Source organism: Erinaceus europaeus, chromosome 6, assembly GCF_950295315.1.
Source record: "Erinaceus europaeus chromosome 6, mEriEur2.1, whole genome shotgun sequence".
NCBI classification, from domain to species: Eukaryota; Metazoa; Chordata; class Mammalia; order Eulipotyphla; family Erinaceidae; genus Erinaceus; species Erinaceus europaeus.
The window spans coordinates 53,918,417-53,940,664 of NC_080167.1; the positions used below are offsets into that span (position 1 = coordinate 53,918,417).

The 22,248-nt window shown below is 40.5% G+C and overlaps 1 protein-coding gene and 1 pseudogene across 9 annotated transcripts in view; both read left to right on the forward strand.

The window, feature by feature from the left end:
- The window catches only part of PTER (phosphotriesterase related), a 97,553-nt gene that overhangs the window by 3,500 nt on the left and 71,805 nt on the right, over positions 1-22,248 (forward strand). For 2 of the 9 annotated variants that reach the window (XM_060192229.1, XM_016189644.2), the window contains exon 2: positions 16,472-16,549. The exons of 6 other annotated variants lie outside the window; for them this stretch is intronic. In XM_060192229.1, the coding sequence (XP_060048212.1) occupies positions 16,523-16,549 (27 nt within the window). In that variant the 5' untranslated portion in view covers positions 16,472-16,522. Of the gene's footprint in view, positions 1-11,185; positions 11,285-16,471; positions 16,550-22,248 lie in introns of those variants that run through there. One more of the 9 variants, XM_060192228.1, reaches the window with a different exon arrangement.
- LOC132539220 (U2 spliceosomal RNA) lies at positions 20,478-20,572 on the forward strand (annotated as a pseudogene).

The window sequence follows — 22,248 nt, forward strand, 5'->3', positions numbered from 1 at the left end:
GAGCCGCTTCAAAGAGTATTTTAAACATGGCCCTCTGGCTCTCTCCCTTCAGACCCCAGAGTGTCTGACTTGGGTTCTGCCCTCAGCAGCCTGGAGGCGGTCTTACTTTCTTTACTCCTGAAACTTCAGCAGAAGGGAAGTGGGGAGCAATGGGCTTTGGGCTGAGCCAGGCTGCCGTCTTAGGGACATGGGGTGATAAATCTCTCTCCCTGGAGGTTACCCATCAAAGCTCTCCCCGTCATGTCCTCAGGCGACCGATATGATGATGATAAATGGCTTCGACATGAGAGCCCCAAGCGCCAGTGTGATGAATTATGTTGTTCAGGGCACGACCAAAGCATCTTCATTGTCACTCTGCAACATGGAATATCGGCAGTTCTCATAACTTGCCTGCTGCCAATTCTGGTCTCTGCTCTGCATACTAAAGCCTTTGTCTTCACAGGTCAAGATTCTTAGTCCTAAATTATCTTTATCTGGCAGGGAATTCACTTCGTCAACCTTTTGTTTTCTTCTGTCCCATATTCACTTAAGAATTAAAAAAGGGGGGGGGGGTAGGATGTTCATTCTTTCACTAGTGTTTAGTAAACACTGAGTCCTTCCTTCACGGAAACTGTTAGAATATTAATTATTTGTCCCTTTCACTAAATCCAGAGTAATAACAGCTTATCTAGCAGTGGCTTAATTGGGTAATTATTTAGTGTTTGAAAAGCTCTTTGAAGAGAATATTGGTAAATACTGCTGTTAATTTCATGCTCCTTTGTGAAACTGGAAGTTCATTGCAGCCACAAAGTCTTTAGGATTATTGTCTATGGACAAAGATGTCTTTCTTAATATGGCATACTATTTTCAAAATTCCACATCTATTGATTTTTGGAATAGTTTCATAAACTTTCAATGTTAGCACTTCACAGCATCATCATAGTTCCACCTCTCATCTATCTGGAAGGTTCATTGTGCTCTGAGAGTCTCACTCTCTGCAAGTCTGGGGGCAGTGTAAAGCCCTTGTTCAGGGGCATTTCACATCACACAGTTTCTACATAAGAGAGAGAGGAAGAGAGAGAGAGGGAGAAGGGGGAGGCTGCTTCACTTTTCAGCAGGCTCTCCTGTTATGCCCTGGCAATTAATTGAAATGATGATTTATTTCCCTGGAGTTCATACTCTGAGCTCTCAACTCTCTGTCATCAGAATTTGTCAAAAAAAAGATTAAATGGAATTGTATATGCCTGGCCAATCCTTTCTACAAATCTCCTGCACACCTTCTAGAGCCTGACCCTGCAGGTGTAATTCAAGGCCACTTCCGGAGTAGGGATGAATGTATGAGCTGACCTCCACTGCTGGTTGTGTTGGTTGGTCAGGGTTATCGCAATGGCATCTCATGGCCACATATTTTCTCACACTTGCAAAGGCTCAAGTTCAAGATCAAGGGTGGGTAGATCTGGTTTCTTATGAGATGGCCCTCTGTTCACAAATACCTTCTTGCTATGTCTCCTCTCTGTGTTTTAATCACTTCTTTTAACTTCAAGGTGTAGTCAAATTGGATTGGGATCTACCCTAACAGCCTCATTTCAACACAGTAGGAATTAGGGTCTAGGTCTTCAGCCTATGAGTTTTAAAAGTATGCAACTGAACCCATAGCATAATCTACTATAATGACGAGCTCTGGGAACTACCATTTCCTGGAGTTGTGTTTTTGACTATTTAGCAATCTAGGGATGGCTATAAATCTTGGGGGAAGAAGAGTGTCTGCTTGGTTCAGAAACTTCACCTTAACACCACCTGGAGCAGAACTTTATGAACACAACTTAAAATACTGAGGTAATCAGATAAAAATGGAAGCAACATATTTCAGGGAATTTTTTTTTCTCAATGTGGTATCTGAGATGCTCACATATGCAAGACCAGTCTGGCCAACCCAGGATTTTTTTGTTGTTTCTCACCTTATTTCAGAGAGAGAAATAGAGATAAGGTAATACCACAGCACTACTAGACCATCTCTGGAGTGTCCCCTAGTACCAGGGTGTTCCCAGGTGGTGCCAGGACCCCTCCTGCATGGCAAGGCTGGCATTGTACCAGGTGAGCTATCTCCTGGCTCCTTAAATAAATTCCATATGGTTTACTGAGCTGTAAACTATGCAAAATACATAATCAGTAGATCTTGCTTTCTGACCATCCAAATATTTTTTATAATAGCTTGCATATATATATATATATATATATATATATATATATATATATATATATGTATGTATGTATTTACACAAAATTTCCTCTCAAGATCACAAATTTGCTATCATAAGTTCAATACTGGTGCCATTAAAAAGGTAAATAGTCTATGCCAAGGTCCTTTCTCAAGTGACATTTGACACTATAGGGGGACATTTTGTGCTCATGTCATTCAAATGTGTTGTGCACAATTGCCTCCATGCCATCAACTGAAAATGTCCAGGGAGGACAAAGTCAGAGAAGCTTTTCTATTTGCAGATATATTGGGGGTGCGACAGCTTCCATGACCTCAGCTTGACCTACACCACCCCATCTGCATCTACCACACAGACTAGAGTTCACTCTGGAAAGCCTTATGATGGTATCTCTGAATCAAATAAATGCGATATCACTTTTGAAATTCTTTAAATGTCTCCAGTAAATTAACAGCCATTAATACTTCAGAGTATTGTTGTGTGGGTCTGTCTATAAGAGTGTGTTAATAATATTTGGGTGATTGGTTGATATTTTTCAATGAGCAAAAACACCTTTTTCTCTTTAAATAATTGCTTTTAGTTGGAATATATTGTTGAACCTGAGTGATGGATACATTAGAAGTGCATACTACTACTCTCACACAGTTGCAAACTTTGAAAAATGTTCACATAGAAAAATCAAAGTCCAAGGGCCAGGTGATAGCACAAGTAGGTATAGCATCTTTGTTACAATGTGCAAGGACTCAGGCTCAAGCTGCCAGCCCCCACCCACAGAGGGTATGTTTCATGAGCAGTGAAGCAGTGCTGCAGGTGTCATTTTCTCATCTTGTCTCTCCTCCCCTATCAATTTCTCTCTATATGCAATACATAATTTTTTTTAATATTTATTTTATTTATTCCCTTTTGTTGCCCTTGTTGTTTTATTGTTGTAGTTATTATTGTTGTTGTTGTTGTTGGATAGGACAGAGAGAAATGGGGAGAGGAGGGGAAGACAGAGAGGAGGAGAGAAAGACAGACACCTGCAGACCTGCTTCACCGCCTGTGAAGTGACCTCCTCTCTCACTGAAACCTTCAACGAAGGCTATAGGAGACTTCTTGCTAGTCTTGACCTACATTATTTGACACGTGTTTTTATTTATCACTCCCTGGAGTATGGGATGTCTATCACTTCATAAGTCACTGCCTTCTAACCAGCTATAGTGCTTCCTGGGCTACACTTTCTCCAAGTTCAGTTTTTTGAAAAATGCACGTTACATACATGCATGCATGTACACAAACGTGTGTGTATATGCGTGAGAGAGCACCAGAGCACTGTCAGTGCTGAGGATTGAACCTGAGGCCCCCAGAGGCCCAGGCATGCACGTCCTGTGCTATCGCCCCAGCCTCAGCTTAATCTATAATTTCTGAAACTTCCCTTTGCTACTGTCCACCTTTCTGTAACACTGAAATTCCAAAAGAAGCCAGTTGGGCTGGAGAGATGGCACAGGGGTGTCTGCAGCATTTCAGGTCTGAGGCCCAGCAGTCCCAGATTCAATCCCTGACAACCAGAACTGAGCAGCGATATAGAGAACAGAACAAAACAAAACAAGAAGAGGCTGCTTCTTGCAATGTACCATGCTTGGCTAATGTTTTATGCTCAGTACTTTCATTTTTAATGTTTGTTTGTTTTTATTTTTAGATTTATTTACATGGGAGAAAGCCCAACTAGCACAGCTTAGCTTTGATATATGATGGTACCAGGGATGAAATATGAGGCCTCTGGGGCCTCAGGCAGGCCTGTCTCCTGAGCCTAGCCCAGCACTTTCTATGAAAATGTCCTCCACTCTGGCAGGGGGTTGTTCTTTGCAGACTGACATCAGGATATCAGAGATCTCTGCTTAGTGTACTTCAGAAGAGTGAGACTCCAAAATCCCGGCTCCTGCCCATCACTACCTATACCGGTGGTGAACCGAGCTCCTCTCACTCGAGTCTCATGGCTATGCATGCCAGCCTAAGCCCAGAATACATCCCCTCTTGTTCTGTGTGGCTTTGAACTTGTCCCTTTATAATTCATAAAAGTACATCTTCAAGGGTTCTTCTTTCTCTCAGAAAACTAGGCATTTTGGGGCATCTCTGTTTGAAAAATAAATAATCTGCTTTAAAAATAAAAAACAAACTAATACTTCTGGTATCAGGAGATAGCTCACCTGGAAGAGCAAACACCTTGCTGTGCTCGATGTCCTGGGTTCCAGGCCAGCACCACTTAGGAGCACCATGAATGGCAGTGAGGGAGCACCATGGATGGTGGAGTTGTGCTCTGGTATCTCCCTCACTCTCGTAAAAATGTTAAAGCCAGGCTGGGAGAGAGTTCACCTAGTAGAGTGCATGCCTTGCCACAACAAAGGCCCTGGATTTTAGTGGTAGAGCTGTGATGTGGTATCTCGTCTCTATTTCTGTCTCTCTCTAAAAAAAAAAAAGTGACAATGAGCCTTCTCAGTGGTGGTATGACACATGAAGAAGGACCCAGCATCACATTAAAATAAAATAAATACTAGGGGGCCGTACAGTGACACATGCAGTAAAGCACACAGGTTACTATGTATGAGGACCTGGGTTCAAGGCCCGGTCTCCACCTGTAGGAAGGAACTTTCAGAAGTGGTGGGGCAGTGCAGGTGTCTCTCCTATATCTTTCTGTTTCTTTTTATATCTTCTCTGTCACTCACTTTCTGCAAGAAAAAAAAATAGAGAAAGGAAAGGAAGGAAGGAAGAAGGAAGGAAGGAAGGGAGGGAAGATTTTTAAAAGATGGCCACCAGGAACAGTGGAGTCTTCAGGCACTGAGGCGCAGCAGTAACCTTGGTAACAAGAAACAAGTAAATCAATCCTGGCTTGACTGAGAAACTGGCCCAATGGCCATCTCAGACTTGGGGACTATATGGGGAGGAAGAAAGTTCTTGCAAATATGGATGCTACCCCTGACCCCAGACATTCCTCATTTTTTTCTTGGCATTGTCTGTTTGATTTTTATCAGTAGAAAGATAAGAACAAAATAAAATAAAAATGAAGCTAAGAGATCTTAAGTTTAAAATGATCTCTGCGAAGATTATATTCTACTCTTAAAAAATTTCACTTGTTAGATATAATATACACACACAAGAAAATCTAATACTGCAGATACTCATGGACCTTTGTTACTACTTATTCTTGCTGTAATGAGGTTAATTCCTCTCCTCCCCTACTTTTGCTTGAGAGAGAGAGAGAGAGAGAGAGAAATATCACAACACCAAAGCTTCCTTCAATGTAGTGGGGGCCGGTTGAAATCTGAGCCATGCATATGTGCATATGGCAAAGCTGTGTACTATACTAGTGAAGTATTTTGTTGGTCCGAGTGAGATTAATTTCTACATTCCTTCTTGAGAGGACCACTCCTTGACAAGACTACAAATAATTCATATGAGGCCTCTTCATCCTGTGTATATGGGGGAGGTTGGAAAACTGCTACAAATTTCATTTTATTTCTGTATTGTAACTATCTTGGTTAAAATATGCGATGATAATTATTTCCATATAAATGTAGTAATATTACATTATATGTTGTTTCTATACAAAATATAATATATTTAACTTCAGTGTTTTTATTCTATAAAAATTTGAAAGCTTACCAAGTAACTGACCATTGTGTCTGATCTTGGTGTTTCAGTGCTGAGGAGACAGAGTTACCCCCATAACAAGAGTTAGTTTCTTAACAAGCCAGAGAAAATAACCAATATAAAAGATCTTAGCAATATCAAATACCCTTTAATTTTCCCAATATAATGTTCATCAGAATGAACGTAACATTTATGAATATTGATCAAATCAATCAGAGGAGGGGATGGGATACGGAGTTCTGGTGGTGGGTATAGTGTGGAGTTGTACCCCTCTTATCCTATGATTTTTGTCAGTGTTTCCTTTTTATAAATAAAAAGTAAAAAAAAAACTGATCAAATCTGATTACTTCTCATATTAGAATGCCGTGTCTACATGCTACCTTTACTAGTTATTTCATATCTCCTTTAAGTCACTTTCTTTTTTTAAATTTTGTTAAAAATGTTTATTATTTATTTTAAATAGAGACATTGAGAGGGGAGGGAGAGAGACAGAGAGACAGAGAAAAGGCAGAGAGAGACAGAGCTACAGCACTGTTTCACCATTTGTGAAGCTTCCCACTGCAAGTGAGGACCAGACATCTGAATCCGAGTCCTTGTGCACTGCAACTGTGCGCACTACTGCCTGGCTCCACCACTTCCTAACTTCAGCCTCACCCTCAGTGATAAAACCTATGAAACCACAGGCTCATACCAGTTACTGCTTAAAAACAAAAACTAATTTAAAGCTAAATTCTTGTCTCACACATATCTAAATGCCTCCATGTCATTTAAAATGAACTTGAACCTCCAGTGAAATATAAATATTGTACCTTCTGCAAACACTGAAAAAAACATTCAGATTATTAGCCTTTTTACTTATCTCACCATCTATTAAATAGCAAAATAATTCTTACCTTTGAAGTTGTCAGGTAACAGATAAGAATAATTTATGTGCACATATGGTGATAACTACTATATGTGAAAACTGTCTAGTTATATGTACACATCCACACACATATGAAAATGGGTCATAGATCCTTTTAACTATTATTTTGAGAAATTACCCGATTTTCAGTTGCTTAGACAGTCAGCATTATTTAGTTATGAACTAACAGAGCCACGTTTTCATTTTTTTTTAAATACAAATGCCTCTTTCACTTTTATTTATAAGTAGCATAAAGACTGAAAATAAAGAAGTGATGTTCTGGAATTTCTGGGTCCTAAGCTATTTTTATTTTCTTCATCTACTGGAAATAACCCAAACTTTATAGCAAATATTGAAGTATGGCTTGTTAGAGGCTGAGTGATCAGAGAATTCGTGTAAAGGACAACATCAGTAGGTCTTACATTCCTGAAATAATGAATGTGCCCTCATGAAACTTCTACTCTTTGTGTTTCCTCTATTTATTTTATGTTGAAACAAGGTGAACTCATAGGGAACTGACTTCAGAGGAATCATGACTTGTATTGGGTCCAGGATCTAGTACAATGATAGTTTACCAGTTTTCATGCCAGAGGCCTCAGAAGTCCCCGCTTCAATTCCTGGCACCATCATATGCCAGAGCCAAACACTTTTCTCTCTCTCAAAAATAAAATAAAGTAAACCTTTAAAAAAGAAAGAAGAACTTGTGTTCAGAACGGACTATAGAGGTTGTCTTGTTTAACCCATTTGCTTTTTCTAAAAAGAAAACTGAGACCCATAGACCAAGTGGTCTGCCAGAGATGCAGTTTTTAGCTTATTGACTACCATTCATGCAGCTGTTGAAAGTTATGGCTTTTCTTCTTAAAATAATGGTATGTTCATAGGACTATTATTAGATTGTCCCATCTATGTGCATTTTGTTCTTTTTTCTACACACACACACACACACACACACACACACACACACACACACACACACACTCTATCATGTGCAGTGCCAGGGATCAAACCCAGGGCCTCAGGCATGCCAGAAACATGCTCTACTGTTGCACTGCTTCCCAAGTCCATTCTTCCACTTCTGACATCAATATGTTTGTATTCATTTTTGGTGGAACTCAAAATGTTTTATTGCGGGGGGCCAGGTGGTGGCGTACCTGGTTAAGCACACACATTAATTACAGTGCACAAGGACCCAGGTTCAAGCCCCTGGCTCCCCCCTGCAGGGGAAAAGCTTCACGAATGGTAAGGCAGGGCTGCAGCTGTCTCTCTGTCTCTCTTCCTCTCTATCTGCCCCTCCCCTTTCAATTTCTGTCTCTACCCAATAATAAAAATATTTTTTAAAAAGTTAAAAAAAATGTTTTATTGCTACTGGTGATTGCTTGTATCAAATGAAAGCTTAACCAACTGAACATGATCAGGAAATGCACAACAGAGTAATAGTCAGTAGGTTAATAATGTCTGCTGTCTTTAATACAATGGAATGTTAAAGAAAAGCCATGATGTTTTTCTAAAAAAAAAAAAAAGCATAGGTTATATTTTATAGAAGAAATAAAAATGATGCTCTTAGGGTGAGTACACTTGGATTTAAACATCTCTAGTTCTTGATTTTTAATCTAAGAGAATGTCTAGGAATAGAGTACTTAACAACATAAACTGATGCTCAGATGCAGTAAAAGGAAGTTGTGAGAAGAATTGGGAGTCAGGTGGTAACGCAGTGGGTTAAACACATGTGGCGCAAAGCACAAGGACTGGAGTAAGGATCCCGGTTCAAGCCCCCGGCTCCCCACCTGCAGGGCAGTCACTTCCCAGGTGGTGAAGCAGGTCTGCAGGTGTCTTATCTTTCTCTTCCTCTCTCTGACTTCCCCTCCTCTCTCCATTTCTCTCTGTCCTATCCAGAATGACGACAACAATAATAACTACAACAATAAACTAACAGGGGCAACAAAAGGGAATAATTAATTATAAAAATATTTTTTTAAAAAAAGAAGAATTCCTAATGAAAAGATGTATGAGATGACTTATGGGGAGAATAAGCCAAGAAGTGAGACTCTCATTTTCTGAGATGCCCAAACAAGAACTCGAAGAAGATACCCAGTGCCATGGACTTTACCTGTGAAATTAAAAATCCCTTCTCAAGGCAGGACAGCTCTCCTGCTTATGTAATAAGTTTATATTGCTCCGCCGCTTGCTTTAGAAAGGAGCTCTGGGCGCTTGGAGAGCAGGTCTTTATCTTCATTGTGTTCTAATTAAACCAGTGTTATTACTTCTTTTTTGGAAACTGAGCCACAGAGTAGCTCTGAGATCTCCCAGGCATAAGCGATCTGAGAAAGGGAAAATTAGCAACCATTAACCCTCCAACGGATTTGTCATTAACTGAAAAGGCAAGCAAGTCTTTAATAATGCCAGAGACAGCTGCCAGTTGCTAAGTCTTCTGTTGCTAGTGCACCCAGAGTGAGCGCCTGCTCCAAATCTGGCCCCTGGGCTTGCAGACCCTCAACTACTCTGACAGCTGTGCATCCTTTGTGGTCAAGTTCATTTACGTTTTCCTCCCCTCCGCAGATACTCAGTCATGCTTGCTGTGAGGTTCTCACTAACCCTTGAACAGAGAAGATTCTTTGAGACTTCTGATCATCTCATTGCAATTCTCCTGTGGGCTATGTTGCCCAGAAAGCACCAAAGGATTAGGAGACCTTGCCAGTAGCCTGTTTTACTACTTTCTGGGATAGCGACTATGGATGTGTCCAAGCTACTCCTTTTGGTGGCCTTCTTTCTCCCCAGAGTTAATGAGTACAGAGATGTCAGCCAGGTTCTTCCAAACCTGGATTAAAATGAGCTCCATTTCTGCCAACAGTCTTTATGTTCTTACAGGCTTAACGCTTTAGTTAAGAGCCAACCATATTCTCTTCCTGGCTGCTCTGACCTCTAATGTAATGCCAGTCCTCTCTAAGTGCTTTGTCTATTAAGAATACCAATAACATTTACCCACCTACAGTATATAATTTGTTTGCAAGCCTGATTCAATTGTAAACTGCTTGAAGATGGGATCACCTCTGCTTTGCTCTTATTTTTATTCCTTTTCCTTCCTTCTTTCCTTCCTCCCCTCCTTCCTTCCTTTTTCTTTTTCTAGGGTTATTGGTGGGGCTCAGTGCCAGCACTACAAATCCACTTCTCCTGGCAGCCTTTTTTTTTATAGGACAAAGAGAAATTGAGAGTAGATGGAGGGACAGAGAGGGAGAGAGAAAGTGTTCCCTCCTACAGGTGGGGAGCCAGGGCTCGAACCCAGATCTTTGCCCTGGTCCTCGTGCTTTGTACTATGTGCACTTAACTAGGTGTGACACCACCCGGCCTCCACTTTTCTCTTTCTATACCACAGAGAAGGAATGATTGAACTGAGGACTATTGCTTGAATCGTAAGTTAACAAAAAAAAAAAAGAAATACGAACGCAAAGGTAAAACCCATCCTCCTGTGAAAGGCCACCTACTCACTTAAGGACTGTGCTCCAAACCTCACTGCAAAATACTGACCTTTGGAGACCTGAAATGCTTTATGGCTAAGAATCACCTTTTTTTTTTTTTTAAACTTGCATATCACAACGACATGGCTTCATCACAATTAATCTTCTGTGGTAATGCAATGACAATTAGATGATTTCTCTGGAGAATCTATGCTAATACTATTAAAATGCTCTTACAATGTCAAAATGATTGCAGTGGAAGCATGGGAGGATTGCAGTTATGTGATTATGAGATTAGAGTGATGGGCGATTACCATAGGAAACTACTAATTCAACTCTGCAGGGACTTGCATTATGAAGCCATTATAACATGAGATTATAATGACACAATAACTTGGATGCACATCCGTGATGTGAAAACTAAAAGCTAATTTGAATGCAAGTATTTCCATTAAATTGTAATTAAACATTGAAAGCAGTGTTTGTTTAAATTTAAGATGAAGACATCCAATCCAGAAATGAAAGTGGTTGAGTGAAGAATGCACGCCAAGTACAAGCTCTGGAATGGTTAGCAGCTATTAACAACCCTGTGGAACTTTCCAGGGAAAATTCACTTGGGCATGGCCTCCCCAGACTTCCTCCCACTTTGCCAGTCCTCAAAAGTAATCAAAATTAGCATCAGGGTACCAGAAGCCTGGCTCCGACTCCTCCTTCTGTTACTGCCACCACTTAACATTTCTTCTTACTTCACTTCAGAAGTTGGTACAGCAAACACCTCCCCCAAGACAAGAGATGGAAAGAAATTGTATCTTTCAAATTAAAAAGTAAAATTTAAAGAAAATTAATCTCCATTCAAAATCAGGCAGAACAGATAAGCACAGAAGTTTTTTTTTTTTTTTTTTAAGAACTGAAAAATATCCTACTCTCTAGAAATGACCTATCTTAATAACTCTGGGTTTTCTCTTTCAGACTATTCTCTATGCAAAGAGTAGATACTTTTCTTCAAATACATGTATTAGATGGTGATTTTTAAGACCTACTTATTTATTCCTCCCATCCTTTCCAGTTGCAAGATCTATTTGTTATCCAAGAGAATCCAGTTGGTAAGTTTTTGCTGGTTTTTAAAGGTCAGCTCATGCTGGACGATTTTGCATGTCACCCAAGGAAGCCATTATTTTACTATTAAGCAATAGCATTTTGTCAGGGTTTATGCTCAGTATATATCATTTACTGGATGGTTCTATAGTAAGAGAAAATTTTAATTCTATCAGCCACACTATAGTACTTGACTAACATTCTCCCTAGAAAGAATGAATAGTGTATTTAAGAAATCAGAGAACTCGGGGGTCAGGAGGTGGCGCAGTGGGTTAAGCGCATGTGTCGCAAAGAGCAAGGACCGGCGTAAGGATCCCGGTTCGAGCCCCGGCTCCCCACCTGCAGGGGAGTTACTTCACAGGCGTTGAAGCAGGTCTGCAGGTGTCTGTCTTTCTCTCCCCCCTCTGTCTTCCCCTCCTCTCTCCATTTCTCTCTGTCCTATCCAACAATGAGCAACATCAACAATGGCAATAATAATAACCACAACGAGGCTACAACAACAAAGGCAACAAAAGGGGGAAAAAATGGCCTCCAGGAGCGGTGGATTCATTGTGCAGGCACCGAGCCCAGCAATAACCCTGGAGGGAAAAAAAAAAAAAAAAGAAATCAGAGAACTCAAATTTGTTCTCAACTGATAATATTATATGGCTTAGGTCAACATAAAGTTAGGTTATGAAAAATTAAACCAAGGAAATTGAGAAGCTATAGAACTAGTTGAATTATCCCTGCATGAGTTTCTTCAGATCTTACAAGGGCACATAATAGCCAATATATACTCCCTCCTAATTATGACTCAAACTGTTTACTGCTCCTTGGTTTAAATATAGTTAAGATGAGTTTGTGTTATTAAGCATTTGGTTTACACTTAGATATGGTGTATGCTTTAGAGATATTTTTATTACCACTTCTTGCAACAACCCATTTAGGGTAGGGAACTCTCACTTACTAAGTCCTTGTTTTTGTAATTAGGAAAGGGAAAACACAATGCAGTGGAAAGGCTTGCTACACAGCATCCAATCCACCATGGCTGGGGCTCAGTTTTCTAGTCCTGGATAACTGTACTTCTTAAAACTAATGAATGGTGGTACTTCTTAATTGTTCTTCAATACTAATGGATGCCTGGGTAACTTAGTGTGCTGTTTATAGTAAAATTCTCTTAAGTTAAAGAAATAATGGATTCATATGGTGGGAGACTGGGTTCTGGTCTGTTTTCTCTGACCATCAAAAGACTAACAATTCAGTTTTTGCATGAAAAAAACAGAACCACTGTATTAAGTGACCTTTAATTAAAGTCCTCTTTAGCTCAAAAAATCTGAAATACAAATAACTTCTAGCATTAATTGAAACTGAGAGGTTTTAATTATAATTTTTAAGCATTTAAGTATTTAATAAAATTATTCTGCCTACTTTAAAATCATCCATCTAAATTCAAAACCACAACTAATTTAGGTATGTTTAAAAAATCTAGTGTGTTTTTAGAAGATTGTAATTTGACTCGAAGATTCTTTTTAATTTAGGAAATTTATTAAAAATTATTAAAGTCACAGTGTAAATTGAACCTAAAAAAGTGACCAAGACTGATTCTTCTGTATTCCTGCAATGTTGTTAAAATAGAGTTAGAACTATAATAAAGAGAAACTGCTGTTGCATAGGTAAATGCATAGTTGTATTAAAGGTATTTAAAATAGTAACTTTATGAATTTTTGGAACGCAGGTGACAGCAATGACTGAGGCACCAAATTAAAATGATACAGTGCTGTGGGGGTGAGTGCAGTGAGTCACATTTACATATAGAGATGTGAAACACCACTGAGTATATATATATTTTTTTAATACCAGAGCACTGTTCAGCTCTGGCAGGAGATTGAACCTGGCACTTTGGAGTCTCAGGTATGAGAGTCTTTTTGCATAACCATTATGCTATCTACCTCGACCCCTGAAATCTTTTTTTTTATTTGCAAGAACAGAGAGAAATTGGAAGTGGAGGTAGAGAAGGAGTAATTGACATAGAGACACCTGCAGCACTGCTTTACTACTTGTGAAGCTTTTCTCCTGTAAGTAGAGACCAGGGGCTCGAACCCAGGTCCTTGTGCATGGCAACATGTGCACTTAACCAGGTGCACCTCCACCTTATTCCCACCACTGAAATCTTAAAGAATTATAAACTAGTATTAAATAAAAACCATGAGGGAAAGCTCCCTATTCTTTGAATTAGCGAGTGGTCTGAATTGACAAAATAAATAAATAAATAAATAAATAAATAGAAAGATTTAAAAGAAAAAAGAAAGCAAACAACAACAAAACAATATGTAGTGCTAGGCAAACCTTTCTAAATCTTTTAGGAGACTTTTTTTTTAACAGGGGAAAAATATATAAGCAATGACATTCCTTTCACATTGACATGCATATTGTAACTAGGGATTAGTTAATTGCAATTCTGTAATTTGGCTGTAAGAAAAATTCCTAGTTTTGTGAGGCATTTTAGCTAGAGAATTAGAATTCAGAGTTTTTTTTTCCCCCCTGCCACCCAAAAGGCTGAGAAAGAGTAATTATTACTCTCTGATACATGGAGTTATTATAGATTCACCCTCAATCCCATTGTAGTAAGTCAGTTTTCAGCAGTAGAAATAAGCTGTTTGTTATTTTACCTTTAGTATACCAGATACTAATTTTTTCTCCAAAAAAAAAAAAAAATGGTTTCTGTATCAGGTACCATCTTCTCCTAGAACTAGGCAAAAAAGAATTGTCATTTTGCCTTCTTTTTTCTTCCTAAGCCCATTAATAACAACAATCTCTAAATCCATTTTTATCCAACTTGAAGTCCTAAAAAATTCCTTTTATAATAATTTAGACAGTCTACTTTCTGGATCAATATCGCTATCTTACAAGCAAATGCTGCCAGAGTGTTTTCATTTTTTTTCTACTTCCATTTGTTTTTCTGTCTTGACTGATAAGAATTATTCTATGAAATTATTTAGGATTTCAATATAATAATTAAGTGGCATTTAATTAGAACACTGCTTCTAAGTAGGGGAAAAAAAACAAACAAACACCACAGCATTTATCTTTCTTGAGGAAGTCTTTTTCCAAAGTAGGCTCTCTGTATCTTCTAGAAAAAGAGGTAGTTAGATAGGGACAGTGGAACATCGTTTGGCAGGATGGTGTGGGTTCCTTCATGATTCCCTTTATCGGAAGGAAAATGGGCTTTTAGGTCAGTTACCTAAGCTACCCTCATATATATTTTTTTCCTTTTTGAAAACATTTTTATTATTTATTTATTTTTAATTTCTTTATTGGGGGGTTAATGGTTTACAGTCAACAGTAAAATACAATAGTCTGTACAGGCATAACATTTCCCAGTTTTCTACATAACAATTCAGCTCCCACTAGTTTCTCCTGACCCTCTCCTCCCCTCCACCTGTCTTTTACTTTGGTGCAACACAACAGCTCCAGTCCAAGTTCTTCTTGGTGTTTTCCCTTTTGATCTTGTTTTTCAACTTCTGCCTGTGAGTGAGATCATTCCCTATTCATTCTTTTGTTTCTGATTTCTCTCACTTAACATGATTTCTTTAAGCTCCATCCAAGATGAGGTGAAGAAGGTGAATTCACCATTTTTAATAGCTGAGTAGTATTCCATTGTGCATATATAACACAACTTGCTCAGCCACTCATCTGTTGTTGGACACTTGGGTTGCTTCCAGGTTTGGGCTATTAACAAATTGTGTTTTTTTTTTTTATATTTATTTTATTTATTTATTCCCTTTTGTTGCCCTTGTTGTTTTATTGTTGTAGTTATTATTATTATTGTTGTCGTTGTTGGATAGGACAGAGAGAAATGGAGAGAGGGAGGGGAAGACAGAGAGGAGGAGAGAAAGATAGACACCTGCAGACCTGCTTCACCGCCTGTGAAGCGACTCCCATGCAGGTGGGGAGCCGGGGCTCGAACCGGGATCCTTATGCCGGTCCTTGTGCTTTGCGCCACCTGTGCTTAGCCCGCTGCACTACAGCCCGACTCCCCTACAAATTGTGTTTTTATGTACATAGATATACACAGATCTTTTTGGATGGGTGGGTTTGATTCCTTAAGATATAACCCTAAGAGAGGAATTGCAGGGTCATAGGGTAGGTCCACTTCTAGCCTTGTGAGAGTTCTCCAGACTGCTCTCCACAGGGGTTGGACCAGTTGACACTTCCACCAGCAGTGTAGGAGGGCTATTTATTTATTATTGGGCAGAGACAGGGAGACATTGAGAGGGTACTGGAGATAAAGAGGTAGACAGCACTGCTCCACCACTCATAAAGCTTTCCGTCTGCAGGTGGGGACTAGGGGCTTGGACCTAGGTCCTTCCTTGCACACTGTAATGTGTGCATTTCACCATGTACACCACCACCTGGCTCCCCTTTGCTTTGTAGAGTCAGTCTTTAGAATTGGTACAACTCTCTGGAGTTGTACTTGTCAGTCTGGAGGATCAAACTTGTCAAGAGTCAGACTTGTTTTCTTGTCTTTTCCAGTTGTTCTAGCTGTACAGTGGTGTGACACCATCTTCAGACTATCCATTCCCATGAGCAAGAATTATGACCCTGTACTTTTTTCCAAGGAAAGGGTGATGCCTGTTTTCCTTGGCGCACACCTTAGGTGCACTTAATTTGTGTGAGTTGGATCTCAAGGAAGAAACCTCAGAGATCACAGCCTGTATACTATATTTAAAGTTCTCCTGGGGGAGCTTCCCTGGGATTTCAGCAGTCTGCTTTGCTTTCAGCAGAAACTGGAGGCCGTTGGTCAGTTTTTTCTGAAGAATAATCCCATTTCTCATGAAATGGGCATAATAGTAATCAAGGTGGGTTCCACCTCCAAGCATGTCCTGTGGTCCAGTCTTGTGCTTTGGACACTCTCTGATGACTCACCCTCTGACGAGCCCTTGTTCACCTCCCAGCGACATTTGAAGATTTAATTAAGATGTGTAGAGTGCCCTAAACTGTTCAGAGACATACAGTCAGTGTTCCTATTGTAGCTAATACTTCTAGTATTCCATAATCTCTTGAAGGTTGATGAGGCCCACCATATGGAAAACTGGAACTTCTGTGTAGCTGGAGTTGTACAAAGACACAGTCAGACACTGTTACATTAATAGCGGTCATCCATATGGGCTTGAGGGTTCAGCATCTAGTTACTTTCAACCTTCTTATTATTCCAGGCACTTTTATTTACTTGCTTCCCATCAAGAAATGTCACATTTGAGGGATCCATGAGTATTCAAGTCCTGAAGCCTGAGGTCCAACTCCCCAATTTTCTTTGCTAACTATGATTGTGAAACATACTTTCCATGGCTTCCATTACAACATTTGTGCAAGATAAAGGCTAGAAGGAAAGGGAAAAAAGTTGCCTCTGGGCTTCCTCCCCCTGAAATGTAACCTTGTCCTTAAAATCACCAAATCCTCTGGGTTGGCCCGTGTGCCCAAGCTTTTCACCATGGACCTGCCTCACATACTTCTATAGAAGGCTTACACATTATAGAGCATACTTCCACTGCCCAGGCCACTAGAATGCCTCCTTGCCTCCTTCTAGAAATACTCTTAATGTTCTGCAACTTCATTTAAAGGTCACCTCCATCAGGAAGCCTCCTAGGTTCCTTCAATACTGAGAAAGATTACTGAGAGACATCTCCACAGGCCACTTACTTTGCACCCCTTTCTCATGCCCACGGCACTCTGCTTTAGATCATGGGGGTCCTAGCTCTTGCTCTCTGGGAGAAATAGCAGCCTCTCAAGAGTGCTGACACCTGCCAGCCAGTGTGATGGGAGTTCTCCAGCTTACAAAGGGGCAAGATTGTTCTTTTTTCCCTCTTTGCTCTCCATAGTATCTGCCTTTGAACATGTCGGCACCTGCTCTACTGAGCTCAAATGCCTCCAGGTGAAAATGGTGGGTTGCTCCATGTGCTCTGAGAATGTGAGGTCCAAGCTGCCCCAAGTCAATGAAGCAAAGCAGCTCTTCTTAATACATCCAGAAGGGTAGGCATGGCTGTTCAGGAGCTTGCAGTGAGGTTATGATGCTGATGAGAACTTCAGATTGCTTCTGGCTGAAATGATAGTCCCTCAACGTGGCTTTGTGGGGTGGCAGACAGAGCTCACGGTTTTCATTGGTTAACACTTCATGAGCAACTGCTTCTTGCCCAATGGCTGACACAGCTCAGAGTGGGGCCTGGGACTACTGAGCCTCTACCTCTCCTTGTGTTGGTTCTCAGGCAATTTTTCTACACAAACTACTACTTCTTACCCCACATAGTCAGGGCCTGATAATCCCAAATCATATCTACATGGCACCAGTTATTTTAAAACTCAGAACTATCAAGTTAAGGAAGGTGGCAAAAGCCAAGACTTTTCTCAGAGAATCTACAGTGTGGACTTGAAAAATAAATGGACCAGGGATGAGTTGGTGGGAACTGCTGTTTACCTATGTAATTATTTGTACGACTGAAAGACATTCTGTAATTCAAAGAAGGTTGTTTTTAAATTAAGCTTTCTTAAAAAGAAATCACTATGTGGTTATAGTGTGGAAGGAATGGATGGGGAGGCGAGTGCTAAGAGACTAAGACAATCTTGTAAAACAAATAAATCAACATGAATGTCTGTATGTTAACAAACAGCCTAAGTCATCATCTGGGTTTATTTCTTACAGGAATGCCTATGAATCACCTGTAGTGGTTTCTCAAGTACTTTTTTTTCCCTAATTAACTTCTAACACTTCATACAGAAAATGGCATTAGGGGGCTGGGTGGTAGCGCAGCAGGTTAAGCACATGGCGCAGAGTGCAAGGACCAGCGTAAGGATCCCAGTTTGAGGCTTCAGCACCCCAACTGCAGGGGAGTCGCTTCACAGGCAGTGAAGCAGGTCTGCAGATGTCTATCTTTCTCTCCTGCTCTCTGTATTCCTCTCCTCTCTCCATTTCTGTCTGTCCTATCCAACAACAATCACAATAGCTATAACAACAATAACAACTACAACAAGGGCAACAAAAATTGAAAAAAAATAGCCTTCAGGAGCAGTGGATTCATAGTGCTGGCACCAAGTCCAAGTGATAACACTGGAGGCAAAAAAAGAAAAGAAAAAAAGAAAGAAAAGAAAATTAAAAAAAAAAAAAGAAAATCGCCTTGAAGATAATCTGTGTGTGTGTGTGTGTGTGTGTGTGTGTGTGTGTGTATGTGTGTAAGATAGAGAGGTAAAGAGGGAATGTGAAAGAAACCACAGCACAAAGTTTCCTTCAATGCAGTGAGGGCTGGGCTCAAACCTATATATCACACATACACACATGCACACACACACACTTCAAAGTAGCACACTATTCCAGTGAGCTATTTAGTTGACACAAAAGTCATTCACTCTTTTTATGTTTAATTTATTTTATTTTTACAGAGACAGAAATCAAGAGATGAGGGGGACAGAGAAACAGAGAGTCACCCAGAGGATTGCTTTACCCCTTATAAAGCTTTGGGGCTTGAACCTAGGTCCTCATGCAAGTGTACTCTACCAGGTGTGCTGCTATTTACTATTTTAATATGCTCATATGTTTTAATATGTTTTTTAATTTACTGTTTTAATATGAGGACAAGAGTCTTGTCCTCATATAGCAAGGAAAGTTTAAAAAGAGAAAAAGGAATTAAAAAAATTCCTGTGTAGTGTTGTGCTGGGTACATGGCATATGTATGATCTTCCAGTAGTTTAGAATGTGAAGAAAACAGGAAAGCTGTATAAACAAACATAGCTTCAAAATCCATAGGCCCAAACTTTTGAGCAAACATTTCCAATGACTTCATCACTGTTCGCTGTTTTGATATATGCAGATCATGTGATATGCTATAAAAGGAGTGTGCTGTGGCCTCAGAATCACCTACTGTCAGAAATATATTAAATAAAGGGGGTATAGCTCAGTGGTAGAGCATTTGACTGCAGAAATATATGAAATAATTAGTTGAGGACAACTACTAGCAGGAGACAGCATTAAAAATATACTAGCCTCTATGGGTGCCACATTTGTGCTATTTTCTGATCCTTCCATTTTCAATTTCCTTGCTCCTGCTTCAGTATTTGTTTTCTTCACTCTGTGTGTCATTTATGCAAGTTACCTCAAGTCCTAGAGGAACTAAACCTGGATGATAACAAGCAGACATATAAATATTAATTAATTAAGCATCTACCACAGGGGGACAAGAATCTGCCCTTTGGGAGACATTAAGATAAGAAGTGAGCTAGACTTGGGGAGCTAAGAGAGAACTTACCATCCACATCTTACACAGATAACTGGAGCACGAAGGCAGAACATTAGCAAATGCTTCAAACTAGAAGTGATGCCAAATTCCAGTCCCAAAGGTGTGAGGAACTAGTCAGGATGAAAAGAGGATGGGGAGTTGAGTAGGAGTGAGCTGGGTTTGCATGTTCAGCGAAAGAGATAAACAGATTTAGATACCAGGAGGCTTACGCTGGGTCTGAGAAATACAGGCAGCTCAGCAAGCCTGGAGAATGGGCAATCCCCAGGTTCGGGGATTTGATTGGTTTCCTCAGGAGGGGATGAGGACTGCAGGCTCAGGTTTGCATTTTAGAAACGGTGCCCTTATACTAAGCACAAGGAACCCTGCAATGCATCTGCTTTGAACGCCCTCCAGCCCCCCACCTGGGTGCTTCACAAATGGTGAAGAAAGTCCACAGGTGTCTCTCTCTCCTTCTCTCTCTCTCTCTCTCCCTCCCCCTCCCTCCCTCAATTTCTCTCTGTCCTATCCAATAAAATAGAAAAAAATCCTGCCCTCCTCAAAAGGAAAAGAAGAAGAAGTTGGAGGAGAAATTGAGGTTGATGTCTTGTCAGAGAAAGTGTGGGGAACACAGACATCTAAATTCTGTCATGGGGCAAAATACAGTGACCCATGAAAATTGCCCAGTGCTGTGCTTAGTGTGCAGTAATTACCCAGGAGGTAATGGTAGTCTGATTAAGCTAGAAGGGCCCTCTGTGAAGTGCTGCCTATAATCAATATTTGGTCATTCTCTATAAATGTTCAGGTTCAAATCATGACTCCCAGTTCTAGCTAAGTTTCTTTAACTTCACTATATCTTGTCAACCAGGCAGTCTGAGTGAGCAGTTAGGTTGGTAACTGAAATATACCTACTTAAACTGAAATCTGAGTTCAGTACATGACAGCTTAGTAAAAGAATGTTACCGTTTTTCGGCCTTTTGGCTAAGATCAAGTGTAGTATCTGTTCTTATCAGTAAATGAATGAAAGGCATCATTGTTGCTTCCTAGCCACCAAGTGAGGGTGGAGGTTCTCTCTTCCCCATGTCTGTTTGTCCTGCTGACAATTGCCTGCCTAGCTCAGGGCCTTACACTTAATAGCTGCTCAGTAAGACTTTATTGTCCATCTTCTTTGTCTTCTTGATTATTTTCCCACTAGCCTTCTAATAGCTGTTTACTTTTCATTAAGAAGATTTCTCTGGGGACCTGGGTGGTGGCACCTGTAACCATGCCTGAGGCTCTTGGCTTGAGCCCTAACACCAGATGGCAGGACCATGGACAGCACCAAGGCGCTCTGTGGATGGTGGGGCAGTGCTGTGGTGTCTCTCCTCTCTCTCTCTCACCTCTTTGGATCTGTCAAAAACAAAAACCCAGCAGACTAAAAACTGGGTCAGTAGCTTAGTAGTATCATGCATGCATGACCCCGGGCTTGCTCCCTGACATCACCTTCTTTAAAAAAATAGCCTTGTTTAGAAATGGTGCTGTTCCTGGGACATATACAGGCTGCAATCACATATGAAGCTTCCCATTCCACAGAAATTCTGCTATCTTACATAACTTCCTTTTACAATAAAGTAATGGGATTTTTGAAAACATTATTCTTTATGGGTTGTTGTTGTATGGATCATCATTAGTTAAAAATTACTTTGGGGTAGGGGGTCTGGGCAGTGGTGCACCCTCTACTGAGCATGCATGTTGCAGTGCACAAGGCCCTGGGCTTAGGCCTCCAATCCCCACCTACACCAGGGAAAGTTTCATGAGAGCTGAAGCAGTGCTTTAGGTCTCTCTCTCTCTCTCTCTCTCTCTCTCTCTCTTGACTCCCCTTCCCTCCCAAATTCTGTCTCTATCCAAAATTAATATTTTTAAAAACCATATGTGAACATGTCCTGAGTTTTTTAAAAAATAATTTTGATTGGTCCCCATTTTTCACTTATAAATATATGACAGCCCACTCTCCATATTTTATGACACCTTCTGATGCTTCTCTTGGACACCCCCCTCTCTTTTCTTATTATCTTTATTGATTGATTGTATAGAGATAGCCAGAAATTGAGAGAAAGGCAGGGACAGAGACAGAGACGGATTCACCTGCAGCACTGCTTCACCACTCACAAAGCTTTCCCTCTACAGATGGAGAGCAAGGGCTCGAACCTGGGTCCTTATGCACTGTAACATGTGCACTCAACCAGGTGCACCACCACCCGGCAACCCAAACCCCCTCTCTACTTTCACCCCACCCCACCCCACCCTCTATTGCACCCAGTAGTGAGACCTCAGTCCTTTTGTGGTTTGACTGTGTGTAGTAAAAATTCCCCATGTTACTGAACCTTCTCCAACAACCTTGTGGGGCTCGGGGACTTTCTCTGGTGTCCTGATCAGTGCCTTGAGGACCAGGCAGAACAGCCCGAGTATAGTCAGTGTGAACAGGCCCTCTGCAAAGGCACACAGTCTGCTCAGAAGTGCTCGCGCACGAGTGGCACCACATCCCAGGCCGGACTGTCAGTTAGCAACTGTGTGATAACTAGCACAGAATCTGAAATAGCTCTTAGGCTCATAAATCTTTGCCTGTCTGAGGATTCAAAATCCATACTCTATTACTTCACATGTGACATCAGCATAGGGTTGGATAGGTTGGAACTGGCAGCATTGATCTTCTCCCATTTTGCTCCTTTTTATATCTTATAAATGTAATAGAT